The 15,704-nt window shown below is 36.4% G+C and overlaps 1 protein-coding gene across 6 annotated transcripts in view; it reads left to right on the top strand.

The window, feature by feature from the left end:
* Zdhhc15 (zDHHC palmitoyltransferase 15) overlaps nt 1-15,704 on the top strand; it is a 195,447-nt gene that overhangs the window by 75,917 nt on the left and 103,826 nt on the right. For all 6 annotated transcript variants that reach the window (XM_021246496.2, XM_021246494.2, XM_004867489.3 and 3 more), the window contains one exon: nt 2,240-2,334. In XM_021246496.2, coding sequence (XP_021102155.1) covers nt 2,240-2,334 — 95 coding nt within the window. The remainder of the gene's footprint in view (nt 1-2,239; nt 2,335-15,704) is intronic.

The following is a 15,704-nucleotide window of genomic DNA, read 5'->3' as shown; positions in this document are numbered from 1 at the left end:
GCCCATGATTGACAGGAAGGCATTCCCTAGCATGTGCTAACTGCTATCCTAAGACTTTTTCTTTCTTTTTCCTTACCTTTTTTCTCGTCTGTGCTGGAAATGGACCCCAAGGCCTTGCACATGCTAAACAAACACTCTGCCACTAAGCCAATGTTAATCATGTATTAGGCACTGGGGATACAAAGAAAGAAGATACTTCCATTTTTTTTATTTTTTAAAAGTAGGAAATATTTATGGAGAGAAATATAATTTCTGCCTAAGAGAGACAGAACGGACCCCAGAAAGTGAGTTACCAGATACTTCTGTTCTTGAGAAATTAGAGAGTTGGTAAAAATTTTTCAGGTTTTGTATGCTCACTAGGGGGAAACCTAACCTAAATGGGTACTTTAGGAAGTACTCCTCCAAGAAGGTAACTACCATAATTAACTCTTAACAAAGAAGTTAACCAAATGCAAAAATGAACTAAAGGCAACTAATTTTATTATATGCTTAGCTTTGTGAAGTGTTTTAATTACAACTAGGAGCAAGTATGTGGCTACTCTCTTCCAGAAAGTTTCACTGAAATTGAGCAAAGGCAGTCAAGTGACTGCTGAAACTGACACACCAGCAATGCAGTTCAGTTTTAAGAAAATCATGTCAGCAATAATTGAAACTAAGGTTGATGTTTTAAATTACTGCAATATTTGTTTTGTAAAAAGACTAATTCATTAAAAATAGTGGGATTTTTAAAAGGAAAAAATGAGTGAGAAAGATCATTCCAAGTTATATTACATGAAATAATCTCCAACTTAAAGAAGTATGTTACAAAACTGTATGTACTGAATACTATTTTGTGAAAAATATACTACTTAGGTGATTTTACGAATATGACATTTGAAAGAATACACAATAAAGTCATAGTCTTTTGACATAAGAGTCTTCCAGGGAAGGAAACTTGGGTGGGTAAGGAACAGGGATAAATGAGAGACTTGACTGTATACTTTTCTATATTTTTAAATTTTCAAACTTGTGAATGTATTGCTTTTCAGAACAGGTGTAGATCATTTTGGATTTTCACATTTTTAAATGTATAAGTATATGCATACATGAAACATGGATTTTTCTAATATTTTAAACATTTTTCTTTGTAGTTCTTTTAAAAAGGTGTTATACCTTAGGATGAGGAGGTAGGAAGAATGTGTGGGGTGGACACCTTTTACTTTATATTGCCTGAATTGTAAAAAGATATTTCATAATTTAAAAAATTAAGCACACATAAAAATCTTGTACTGCGAGGCTAGGAGCACTGGGCAAAAAGAGGAAGACTTAAAAAAATAATTCAGCCATAAATGTAGGAGAGACTCAGCCCTGTTAACTTGGCCTTGAATCACATTATTTCCTTAAGATTTTCTGATGGTTTAAAGTAATAAGACTATAGCATTCAAAGACACAGAATGAAACAGTAATCTGACCTTCAGCTTTATAGCCAAGTCTATAGATAACAACAAAATTTCTCAGATCAAAGAAAAGAGCCAATTAAGAGGCAAGCATGAAAAGAAAGGTAGTGGATGGCCATTTTCACAGCTGTTGTGAAGGTACACCTTACCTTCAAAAGTGTGTAGTCTTTGTGACTATTGACAATATCTTGTGATTTGGAATCAAAAGACTTGTGTTTAATACCTGGTTACAGGGCCAGGGATTTAGCTCAGTGGCACTGCTCCTGCCTCGCAAGTGCCAGGTCCTGAGTTTGATCCCCAGTACCACACACACACACACAAATGCCAGCTACATTATTGATTAACTGTATTACTTTGGTTAATCATCTACCCCAATAGTCAATCATCTGTCCTATACTATTACATATGTTAAAAGTTATTGAAAAAATACAGTATAGGAAAGTATGTTGTAAACTCTAAAGTGTTGTGCAAATTATATGTCACATTTTAGCACCCACTGTGGCAGTGATAATGACAACTAGTTAAAGTAGCTTATATATTGTCACAAAGGACATTTTCACATATATTCACAAAATCATAAGGCAATATGTAAAACATATAGATTCCAGAAAGTCCTTGTTTCAAATTTTGGCATTTTGACTTATTTCAGTGCATGGGAAAATGGTAGCAATTAATGTATCATAATAATACTAGAGAATATGTGGAAATATAAAAACCAGATAGAAATTTGTCATTGAGCTTTGTCTTTTTGAACTCTTAAAATGGACAAAAAGTTAATATAAACACCTTTTTTAAAATTTCAGTTATCTACCTCATATTCTACCATGCCATCTTTGTGTTTTTTGCCTGGACCTACTGGAAGTCTATCTTTACACTCCCACAGCAGCCAAACCAGAAGGTAAGAATATTGGTTACTTCATAAGGGATAAGAACAGAGGAAAGTAGAGATGCTAATAAAGGAAGTAGACAAAAATAGAAGTAAATAAACTTACATTACAAAAGAAAATCAAGGTAATCTCTCCTTCCCTCCCTCCCTCCCTCTTTCCCCCACCTGCTTGCTTGCTTGCTTGCTGGCTGGCTTGCTTGCTTGCTTTCTTTTCTTTCTTTCTTTTTCTTTCTTGAGATATTATCCTAGCTGGCCTCCAACTTCTAGGCCAAAGTGAACCTTCTCCCTCTTGCTGGAGATGGTAGGAATACAGGTGCATACTACCCTGTTCAGTTCAGGGTAATCCTAACGATTCTTAACAATAAAGGTGATTTAAGGGTTGAATAAGATATTAAATGAGTTTATAAAATCACTAGCAATGGATATCTTTATGACAGGGAACTATTGCCTTCATTGGGGATTTAATCAGAAACAACAAATTCTGAGACTCCATATAGTTTAATATTATGAAATTGTATTTAGTAGCCAGCAAGTCTCTGTCAGGCAACTCTGAGGGAAAAAAAAATACAATAGTTAAATCAATTATTTCTAAGCTATGTTCTCTTGAATCTATAAATTTCCTGTAATATTTGAAAGGACTCATGAAACAATTTGTCATCATATGAGGCATTTATCTTGTGTAACTAGTCTAAATCAAGTTAGGTTCCAAAGTAGATAAAACATTGGATGAGATTTATCAACTTCCAAACACTAAGTAAAATACTGTCCTGCATTATCTCATTCATGGAACTAAAATCATTTTTAAAAATAAAGAAAAAATTAAATATAGCCCCCTCCACATGACGAAGTAGACCCACACCAGACTGCAGAGCACACCCACATACACACCTCGTACAAGAGAGCAACCACCCAACCAACTCCAACCTGGCTCTACATTTTCATTCCCTTTGGCACAGGGCGGCAGAGGTGAGGAGTAAGCAAATGACCTGATCCTCATGAGAACAATGACTAGGGACAGAAAGAAACAACCAGAACCTGCAACGGTTAATATTAAGTCCACCAGTCCACTTGAAACCCCCCCACCCATATGGCTTACATCCAGCAGAGACAGAGGGCTGCATGTATTTTCCATCTTCCAATGAGAGCAAGGACACACTTTGGTTTGGACAGTGACCATAGTATGGGGAAAACAGACAGAGGGGCCTATGATGCAGAGAAGGCACCTCATGCTAAGTGAAGAAAACTGTGACTTTCTAGATCCCAAGATTGTAGATCTTGGAAACAAATGACTCATTTAAAAACACAAGAATTTTTTCTTTCATTCAGTCTTTTATCCTTCTCATTTTTATTACTTTAGTTTTCCTTTATCCAAGTGCTTTTTGGTTTATGATTTTGTTTTCCCTTTTTAATTCTTTTTCTTTCTTTTCTCTTCTTTTCTCTTTTCCCCTGTGAAACTTTTTTCTTTTCCTTATCTTCCTTTTATTTCTTCTATTTTGGTCTCTGTTTATCCTTTTTTCTTGGTCATTCTTTCCTTTGACTGTTTTCTAACATTGTTAATTTCCTTTTCCTCCTCAGTAGGACACTTATCTCATCTCATTTTTCTATCCTCCTCATATCCCACTGGTTAATTTTTTAAATTTGTTTTTTTTCATTCTCTGCTTTCCTACCCCCTCTACCTTTACTAATATAACTACTGAGCTTTATGAATCTCTAAATAGTTAATTACATTTATGTGACAGGTATTGAATACTATTTTATTTCTAGGAGATGTGAAGTTGTGCCATTTAGTAGATATTTACTGTTCATCTATAATAGGTCAATATTTGGTTTGTCTTAGTGTTGATACTACAATTACAGATCTCTTTTCTATGGATAAGGATAGTAAATTATTGTTCTTTAGGCTTTGTAAATATTGTTTATATTTGATGCTGTAATTCATGCTGATTTTATTACTATAGCCAAGATGACATAGCTGTTGCATCAGTTGGTTCTCTTGGGATATCTGGATTGCTTGGTCATTAACAATACTGTGCCCCATTCCTACAAAACTGGGTACACTGCAACCCCCCATCCAAAGTAAACAGAAGTGATTGGATCCTGGATCAGGGGCAAAGGCCACTAGTTAGCAATACCAGGAGGACACCACTGAAAAGTAGACATTAACTTAAGAGGTCTCCATATTTGAAACAACGCTTTTTAATACAATCAATTTGCCAGCCTTCTAGAGATCCCTGCAGAAAGTCCCTAATCCCCCCCTGCTCAGTATGTGACACAAGGTTGAAGAAAAAATATCCATTAAAACAGAACTAAGAGAAAAAGAGAGAGGACTGTGATGGCCAATGCTGGATCCCCAGCAAAAAACCCCATTCAGTCACATCCACTGAATTTTATTGTTCAGTGTTCAATTGGGGTACAGGTGCAATACATGTATAGATGTGCAGTACATGCAGTTACTATGGAAAGTAATGCAGGAAAGGCTTTAAAGAAAAGAGACAAAGCATTTTAAAATGAGAAGCAAGATAGATAAAATATATGGTTGTAGTTAGAACATTGTCCTTCTAGCTATGATGGCCCTAATAGTGGAAATGGAATTTGGGTATAAACTACTCCAACCTCAGCTACACATATTATCTCATATTACCCCACAGCTTCATAGGCCAAAATCCAACATGCATTTATGATAAAAACCCTACAAAAAATTGGAATTGATGGTCTCTACCTCAATCTGATAGAAGCCATCCATGAAAAACCAACAGCCAATATCATACTAAATGGTCCAAAACTGAAATCCTTTACACTAAAATCAGGAACAAGACAAGGATGTCCACTATCACCACTCTTGTTCAATATAGTTCTGGAAACATTAGCAAAGGCAGTTAGACAAGAAAAAGAAATAAAAGGAATAAAGATAGGTAATGAAGAAGAAGAAGAAGTCAAATTGTCATTATTTGCAGATGACATGATACTCTATAGAGAAGACCCCAAGAATTCCACCAAAAGTCTTCTAGACTTAATAACCAAATTCAGTCAAGTAGCTAGTTACAAGGTCAACACACAAAAATCAATAGCTTTCCTCTACACGAATAACAGACTCACTGAGAAGGAAATAGGGCAAATAATTCCTTTCACAATACCATCCAGAAAAACTAAAATACCTAGGAATCATCCTAAAGAAAGAAATCAAAGACCTCTTCTCTGAAAACTATAGCACTCTGAAAAGAGAGATTGAAGATGATATCAGAAAATGGACAGACATCGCCTGCTCCTGGGTAGGAAGGATTAATATAGTGAAAACGGCCATATTTCCAAAACTGCTATATAGATTTAATGCAATTCCATTTGAGATCCCAGCAGCATCCTTCATAGACCTCGAGAAAACAATCCAAAAATTCATTTGGAACAAGAAGAGACCCAGAATAGCAAAAGCAATTCTAGGTAACAGAGACATGACAGGGGGTATCACAATCCCCAACCTGCAACTATACTACAAAGATACTGTGATAAAAACAGCATGGTACTGGCAAAGAAACAGACTTGAGGACCAGTGGAACAGATTAGAAGATGCAGAAACAACGCCAGACACACTCAGCCATCTCATCTTCGATAAAGGAGCCAAACACCCTCACTGGAGGAAAGATAGCCTCTTTAATAAATGGTGCTGGAAAAATTGGGCTTCAACTTGCCAAAGATTAAAACTAGACCTATATCTCTCACCAGTACTAAACTGAAATCAAAATGGATTAAAGATCTAAATATTAAAATAGAAACTCTGAACCAGTTGGAACAGAGGTTAGGTAGAACCCTTGAAGACATCGGTGTAGGAAAAGATTTTATGAACAAAACTTCAGTTGCTTGTGAACTAGCACAAACAATCAACAAATGGCATCTCTTCTTATTAAAAAGCTTCTGCACAGCAAGAGAAACCATCAGCAGTGTGAAGAGACAACCCACAATGTGGGAAAAAATCTTCACCTGCTCTTCCTCAGACAAAGGTCTACTATCTCAAATCTATAAAGAACTTAAAAAGATCAGACCTCCCAAATTTAAAGACCCAATCCAAAAATGGGCATCTGAAATGAACAGACATTTCTCAGACAAAGAAGTAGAAATAGCAAATAAATACATGAAAAAATGTTCAACATCACTGGTCATTCGAGAGATGCAAATGAAAACAACGCTGAGATTCCACTTCACCCCAGAAAGAATGGCTGCTATCATGAAATCAACCAATAACAAATGCTGGTGGGGCTGTGGGGAAAGAGGAACCCCGCTCCACTGCTGGTGGGAGTGTAGACTGGTGCAAGCACTGTGGAAATCAGTATGGAGATACCTCAAAGAACTAGGACTGGAAGTGCCATTTGACCCCGCTATTCCACTGCTGGGGATCTTCCCCAAAGAATTAAAAGAATCATACCACAGTGATATATGTGCACCCATGTTCATAGCAGCACAGTTTGTAATAGCGAAAACTTGGAAACAGCCCAAATGCCCATCAACTGGAGACTGGATAAAGAAAATGTGTTTTTTTTCATAAAATAAAGTACTACTCAGCCATAAAAAATGAGAAATTAGAGACATTTATAGCTAAGTGGGTGCACATTGAGGCAATACTCTTAAGTGAAATAAATAGGACACACGTGTAAATACTGAATAGTGTCTCTGGTGTGAGAAACTGAAAGTGTAAATAAGGACTAAATGTATAATAGGTAATGTGAAATAGGAAGAAAAGGGGGAAAGGGGAAGGAAGTGGGAGGGCTAGGGGAAAGGACAGAAGGGAATGGGATTAATATGAGAAAATGGAAAAATAGGAACAAAATCTTTGTAAATAGGGAGGACTGGAGTGGTTGAAGGGAGGGCTGGGCAAGGGTGAAACATAAGAACCAAGAGAGATTATGTAAAGTTGCAAATTTTCAATGATGAATGTCATTATATTGTATACCTAAAAAATAAATAAATAAAATAAAACAATCAACATATTAAAAAAAGTAGCTCTCCATGACACATCATCATCAAAATCCCTTAAGTTGAACACAAGGACATAATCTTTTAAAATGGTTGGAGATAAATAGTTAATCACTTCTAAAAATAAACCCTTTAGAATTACTGTGGTCGACGGGAGAGCAGGGGAAAGGGGAGAAAATGAGAACGAAGATACATCATGTACAAGATCCCAATGATGAATGTAACTGTATTGTATGCCTAAAATGTACCTATAAACTTAATGAAAAAAAAAGAATTACTGTGGTTGATTTCTCAACACAACCTTTAAAGTCTAGGAGAGCTTGGAGCAGTGTTTTAAGCCTTAAAAGAAAACAATTTCCAACCCAGGCTGATATGTCCTGCAAAATCATCTTTCAGAATTGATGGAAAAATAAGGTATAGTCATACTAAATAACAGCAAAAGATATTAAGGACCACCAAGCCAGCACTTGAAAAAGGTTCTCAAAGATAACCTAGGAGACAATGAAGCTAGCAATGACAAAAGGTCTGATATAATAAATGCACCAGGTAGGGCGAGCAGTTAGTAGAAGAGAAAGATAGAGAATCAGCAACAAGAAAATAAAGCAATGCCATGAATACGTCAGTTCCTGCCAGTAATAACTGACAATGTGAATGGTCTTTTTCCCTAATCAAAAGACACACAATGGCAGAATGGAAAAGAAACATAATCCAACCATATCTGTATACAACAAACACGCTTCACTCAAACAGTAACTCATAGGCCTGCCCAGATTTCATCAATAAGTGGCACACAGATCCCAGTGAGAAGACTGCGTGAACCACAGATGAACAGGTGGGTGAAGGTCCCACCCAGGGACCAGCAGCTTGGAGCCACAGGCCCCAGCCAAAGGCCCTCCCAGAAAAGAGCTATGCAGGCAGGCAAGCAGCAGCCAGAGGCCCACCAAGATACTATTGGTAAGTGTGTGCAGACCCCAGCCACAAGCACGCTCAGACAACAGTGACTCCAATGCATGGACCCCAGCCAAAGGCTGGCCAGACAACAGCTATACAGATGGACAGGCCCCAGCCAGAGGCACAACCAGATACCATCCCATGTGTGCACAAGCCACAGCCAGAACTCTGCTGGGACAAAAGGGCAGTGCAGGGATCCAGAAGGTCATCATTCTGAACACAGGAATTGGCACAGTGGTGAGCGCCAAAGAAAAAAATCCTCTCAGTGGCTGGCTGAGAATTGAAGACCACTAGGTGAGCAAAAAGCTGCCTCAGCAAAGGCACAGTAGGCTGCATCTGTTGAAATGAGAAGACACATAAACAAGTCTCAAAACCATACTTTCAGATCAATTAAGGCAACCACAAAGGGCAACGAGATGGAACAATATGATACACAACCACCTGGACTCCCTGAAATGGCAACAAAAGAAGATCTGGAAAAAATGAAATCAGACATAATTTCTGAGATAACAGGGATTGTGTCCATAGTGCAAGAAATGATTAATACATCTAGAGCAGACACAGATAAAAAAATAGAGGAGCTGAGGAACATGATGGAATCCCAACATAGGAAACAAATGGAATCCATAAAACAGATGCAAACAAATATCTAGGAGATTGAAAACACCATTGATAGTTTATGCAGCAGAATGAGCCAATATGAGGAAGGAATTTCAGATATAGAAGACAGGATTGCAATTAGTGACCAGGAAAAGAAGAAATTCTTAAAAATAATAAGGGACCACAAGAAATAAATCCAGCAGCTGCTAGATGATGCAAAGAGGAATAATATAAGACTGATCAGACTCAATGAAGAAACAGGAGAGAGTGCAAATGATATATATAAAAAAAGGTTCACAGAAGTAATGACAGAAAACTTCCCAAGCAAGGGAAAAGAACTTGACATACAAATAAGTGAGTCATACGGGACTCCAACTAGCCATGATCAAAAAATATCTACAGCTAGGCATATAATAGTTAAGATGCAGAAAACCCAATAGAAGAAGAAAATTCTACAAGCGGTTAGAGAAAAAAAACAAATCACATACAAAGGAAAGCCCATCAGAATCACAGCAGACTTCTCAACACAAACCCGCAAGGCAAGAAGAGCTTGGAGTGAAGTATTTCAAGCCCTAAAAGAAAACAACCTCCAACCCAGATTGATGTACCCTGCAAAACTATCTTTCAAAATTGATTGAAAAATAAGATATTTTCATGACAAAGAGCACCTTAGGAACATCATGAATACCAAACCAGCACTCCAATTTTAAACAATAACCTAGGAAAGGACAATGAGGATCACAACCCAAGGGAGCCCAGCAAAACGAATCCATCAGGCATGACAAGAAATTAAATGCAGGCTGTGTGGGGATTTAGCTCAGTGGTGCCACTACCTGCCTTGCAATCTCAAGATGCCAAGTTCGATACCTGGTACTCCTCACCCCCCCAAAAAAGACAAGAAATTAAATGCAAAGGGGAAGAATCAAACAAAAAGAAAAGGTCATGACAAGGATAAATCAGTACATATCAGTTGTAACCATAAATGTTAATGGTCTCAAATTGCCAATCAAAAGAAATAGACTGGCAAAATTGGTCAAGAAGCAAGATCCAACAATATACTGCATTCAAGAAACACACGTAATTCAAAGGGAAACTGATAGACTGAAAGATAAATGGGAGAAAACAATACTCCATGTGAGAGGAACCTGACAAAGAGCAGAGGAGTAGCTATCCTCTCTGAAGACCAAGTGGATTTCAAACCAACACTGATTAAGAGAGACAAAGAAGGACACTATACCCTTATAAAGGGGACAATCCAACAGGAAGAGATGACAATCATAAATATATATGCACCAAACGCTAGTGCACCCAACTATATAGAACAAATACTAAGGGATATGAAAAATAAAATAAGCAATAACACAATAGTAGTGGGTGACCTCAGTACCCCACTGTCACAAATAGATAGATCAACTTGACAAAAAAATAATGAAATACTAGAACTCAAACTCTTGAACAAATGGACTTAACAATTGTTTACAGTGTTCTACCCCACAAAATTGAAATACACATTCTATTTGGCTGTACAAGGGTCATTCTCCAAAATAGTCCACATAATAGCTCATAGAATATGTTTAAGCAAGTGTAAATGAATTGAAGTCATCCCCTGCATATTATCAGACCATAATGCAATGAAACTGGAGATCAATAGCAAAAAAAACTGCAGGAATTTCATAAACACATGGAAATTGACAAAACACACTTCTGAATAACCAGTGAGTCACAGAGGAAATTAAAGGAATCAGACAGTTTCTACAATTAAATGACAATGCCAATACAACGTATCAGAATCTATGGGACACAATGAAAGCAATCTTATGGGGGAAATTCATAGCAGTGAATATTCATATTAGGAAAACAGAGTGAGCCCAATTAAACAACCTGATGATGAACCTCAAGCTTCTAGAAAAGAAGAGCAGGACAAACCCAAAGCTCATATGAGGGAGGAAATTATAAAGATCAGAGCAGAAATCAGTGCAATGGAGCCTAAGAGAACAATACAAAAAAATCAATGAAGCCAAGAGTTGGTTCTTCAAAAGAATAAAGAAAATTGATATACCCTTAGCCAACCATATCAAAAAAAGGAAAGAAAAGACCCAAATCCATGCAATTGGCAATGAAAAGGGTGAAATTACAACAGACCCAGAGGAAATCCAGAGGATGATCAATACCTCCTTAGAGAATCTATATATCAATAAGGTGGAAAACACAGAAGAAATGGACAGATTCCTAGATACATATCAATTACCAAAGTTGAACAAAGAAGACCTAAAAATTCTAAACAACCAAATATCAATGAAAGAAATGGAAAATGTAATTAGAAACTTACCAAAAAAAAGCCTGAGTCCTGATGGTTTCACTGCTGAATTCTATGAGACATTTAGAGAAGAACTATTGCCACTACTGTTTAAACTCTTCAATGAAATTGAAAGGGAAGCAATACTTCTGAATTCATTGCAGGAAGCAAGCATCACCTTATCCCCAAAGCAGAGAAAGACTCAAATGAAAAGGAGAACTGTAAGCCAATATCAATAATGAACATTGATGCAAAAATCCTCAATAAGTTACTGGCAAACAGAATGCAGATCATCAAGAAGATCATACACCCTAACCAAGTGAGATTCATTCCAGGGATGCAGGGATGGTTCAGTGTACACAAATCTATAAATGTAATACACTATATTAATAGAGCCAAGAAGAAAAATCATATGATCATCTCAATAGATGCAGAAAAATTCCTTGAGAAAATATAATACAATTCATGATAAAAACCCTACAGAAAATTGGAATAGGCACTGTCTCAACCTGATAAAAGCCATCTACAAAAAATCAACAACCAATATCATACTAAATGGTCAAAAACTGAAATCCTTCACATTAAAATGAGGAAAAACACAAGGATGTCCTCTATCACCACTCCTATTCAATATAGTTCTGGAAACATTAGCCACAGCAATTAGACAAGAGAAAGAAGTAAAAGGAATAAAGATAGGAATCGAAGAAATCAAATTGTCATTATTTACAGATGACATGATACTCTATGTAGAAGACCCCAAGAACTCTACCAAAAGTCTTCTAGACTTAATAACCAAATTCAATAGAGTAACTGGATACAAAGTCAAAACACAAAAGTCAATAGCTTTCCTGTAGACAAACAACAGACCCACTGAAAGAGGAACTGGAGAAATAACTCATTTTACAATAACATCAAAAAAATGGAATACCTAGGAATCATTCTAAGGAAAGAAATCAAAGACTTCTTTTCTGAAAACTATAGCACTCTGAAAATAGAGATCGAAGAGGATATCAGAAAATAGAAAGATATCCCTTGCTCCTGGGTAGCAAGAGCCAATATAGTGAAAATGGCCGTAATTCCAAAATTTCTATATAGATTCAATGCAATCCCAATTGAAATTCCACCATCGTACTTTGCAGAATTTGAGAAAATAATCCAGAAATTCATTTGGAACAAGAAGAGACCTAAACTAGCAAAAGCAATTCTAGGCAACAAAGACAAGGTAGGGTGTATCAGAATCCCCAACTTGAAACTATACTACAAAGCTACTGTGATACAAGCACCATGGTACTGGGAAAGAAACAGACATGAGAATCAGGGGAACCAATTAGAAGATGCAGAAAGAACTCCAGACACACCCAGCCACCACGTCTTTGACAAAGGAGCCAACAACCCTCACTGGAGGACATTTAGCCTCTTTCAAAAATGGTGCTGGAAAAATTGGGTTTCAAATTGCCAAAGATTAAAGCAAGACCTATATCTCTTACCATGCACTAAACTGAAATCAAAATGGATTAAAGATCTAAATATTAAAACAGAAACACTAAACTTGCTGGAAGAATGGTTAGGAGGAACTCTTGAAGACATTGGCATAGGAAAAGAGTTCATGAACAAAACCTCAGTTGCACATGAACTAGCACAAAGAATCAACAAGTGAGATCTTGTCCTATTAAAAAAGCTTCTGCACAGCAAGAGAAACCAACAGCATGAAGAGATAACCTACAATGTGGGAAAAAATTTTCACCAGCTGTTCCTCAAAGGTCTACTATCTAGAATATATAAAGAACTTAAAATACTCAGACCTCCCAAATGTAAAGACCGAAATCCAAAAATGGGCATCTGAAATGAACAGACATTTCTCAGACAAAGAATTAGAAATAGCAAATGAACATGTGAAAAAATGTTCAACATCACTGATCCTTTGAGAGATGTTTGAGAGAAAACAACATTGAGATTCCACCTTACCACAGAAAGAATGGCTGCTATCAAGAAATCAACCAACAACAAATGCTGGCTGGGCTGTGCAGAAAATGGAACACTTCTCCACTGTTGGTTGGAGTGTAGACTGGTGCAACCACTGTGGAAATCAATAAAGAGATACCTTAAAGAACTAGGATGGGAGGTCCCATTTGACCCAGCTATTTCCCTACTTTGGTATCTTCCCAAAAGAATTAAAAGAATGATACCACAGCAATATATGTGCATCCATATTCATAGAGACACAGTTTGTAATAGGCAAAACTTGGAAACAGCTCAGTTTCCCTTTAAATGGAGACTGGGTAAAGAAAATGTGGTTTCTTTTGTAAAGTGGAGTATTAGTCATAAAGAATGAGAAATTAGAGACATTTATTGCTAAATGGATGCACATTGAGATTTTACTCAAGTGAAGTATATAGGAAAGACATGTAAATACTGAATAGATTCTCTGGTGTGAGAAACTGAAAGTGTAAATAAGGACTAAAAGGTATAATAGATAATGTGAAGTAGGAAGAAAAGGGGCAAATGGGAAGGGGAAGAGGGACGTATTAGGAAAGGAAAGAAGGGAATGGAATTAATATGAGAAAATGAAAAAATGGAAACAAAGCCTTTGTAAATAGGGAGGGGTGGAGGGGTTGAAGGAAGGGCAGGGAAATGCGGAAAATATAAGAACCAAGATAGATTATGTAAAGGTACAAATTTCCAATGATGAATGTCATTATATTGTATACCTAAAATGTACCAATGAAATTGATTTTTAAAAAGTAAGTCATAGACTAAAAGTCAAGGGAGAGAAAACTATGTTCCATATAATGGGAACCTCCCCAAAAGGCAGGTTTAGCTATGCTATATTCAGGTAAAGTGGACTTCAGCCGAAACTGATCAAAAGAGACAAAGATGTTCACTAAGTATTGGATAAAGGAACAATGCAACAGGAAGAGATACCAATAAGTAACATATATGCCCTGAAAAATGGTACATCCAACATCATAAAGCAGGTGCTATGGGACATAAAAGATGAGATAAACATAACTATAGTGGGAAGACTTCAATACCTCACTATCACAAATAGGTCAACTAGAAAATAAATCAACAATGAAATATCACAGCTGAGCAAAACCATTGAACAAATGGGCTTAATATTTATCTATAGTGAGTTCCATCAAACAATGGCAGAAAATATATTCTCAGAACCACCTGAAACTCTCTCCAATATAGACCACATAGTAGCTAATCAAGCTGAAATTAATGCACAACAATTAAAATTATACCATGCCTATTATCAGATCATAGCACAGTAAAACTATAAATCCATGAGAAAATACAGAAATTATGGAAATGCATGGAAACTAACCAAGACACTCTTAAGTAACAATGGGTTATAGAAGAAATCAAAGAAATATAAGATAGTTTCTAAAATTAAATGATAATGCCAGTATAATACACCAAAACTTATTAGACAAAAGGAAACCAGTCCTAAGAGGGAAGTTTATAACTATGAATGACTCCATCACAAAACCAGAGGGAGCCCAAATAAATAACCAAACAATGTACCTCAAAGCTCTAGAAAAAAAAGAACAATATAAACACTAAATAAAAAAACCTATCAACTAAGAAAAAACCCAGCTCCAGATGGATACACTGTTGAATTATACAAAAAGTTAAAGTCCTAACACCAATACTTCTCAAGTTCTTTAACAAAATTGAAAGAAAAGGAGTATTCCCAAAGTCATTCCTGAAAGCAAGCATTACCCTGCTTCTAAAACCAGTAGAAGACCCAGCCAAAAAAGAGACCTATAGACCAATTTCTCTAATAAATATAGATGCAAAAATCCTCAAGAAGATAGTGGGAAACAGAAAGCAACAAATCATCCAAAAGATCATACATCATGACCAAGTAGGCTTCATCCCAGGGATGCAATTATGATTTAGTTCATGTGGACCAATTGGTGTAATATATCACATAAATAGGACAAAAATTATATGTTCATCTCAACAGATCCAGAAGCATATGATAAAAAACAACATCAATTCATGATTTTAAAAAAACACTGAAGAAAAAAGGAATAGAAGGATCTTACCTCAATCTCATAGCCATATATGAAAAACCTATTGCCAACATGATATTGATATAGGGGAAATAGATGTAACTCCCAAACGTGCTAGATATACAAAACATGAGTTTGTGTTCTCTAAAATTGAAGAATGAATTCTAGGAACAATGGAGGTTAAGAGTGGGAAGAATTTATTGAGAGAAAAATAGCTTCTGTATAATAAAGACAGAAGGGGGTCCAGAAAGTGGGTTTCCCACCAACCCTCCTTCTTAAAGGTGTTTTATGAGACAAAGCCATGAGATGAAGCAGATTCAAGGTGGGACAAAACTATAGTCAACTAGTAAGATTGCTTAGGTAATATTGATCCACTGAGAAATCACAAGGTGGACAAAATTATGATCAACCAATTAGATTACAACAAGTATAATTGCTTAGGTAATATTGATTAAATGGGGATCCAATGGGGAAGCAAGTCACGTAGGAAGTCTGCAAGGATTTTTGGTCAGGGATCTTTCCTGGAACCGGTGGGTTAAGACTTTGGT

Source organism: Heterocephalus glaber, unplaced genomic scaffold, assembly GCF_053883595.1.
Source record: "Heterocephalus glaber isolate CG9 unplaced genomic scaffold, H.glaber_assembly_v1.0 deba00001613, whole genome shotgun sequence".
NCBI lineage: Eukaryota > Metazoa > Chordata > Mammalia > Rodentia > Bathyergidae > Heterocephalus > Heterocephalus glaber.
The sequence above is the reverse complement of the archived record's forward strand: the minus strand, read 5'-3'. Positions and strand labels throughout refer to the sequence as shown.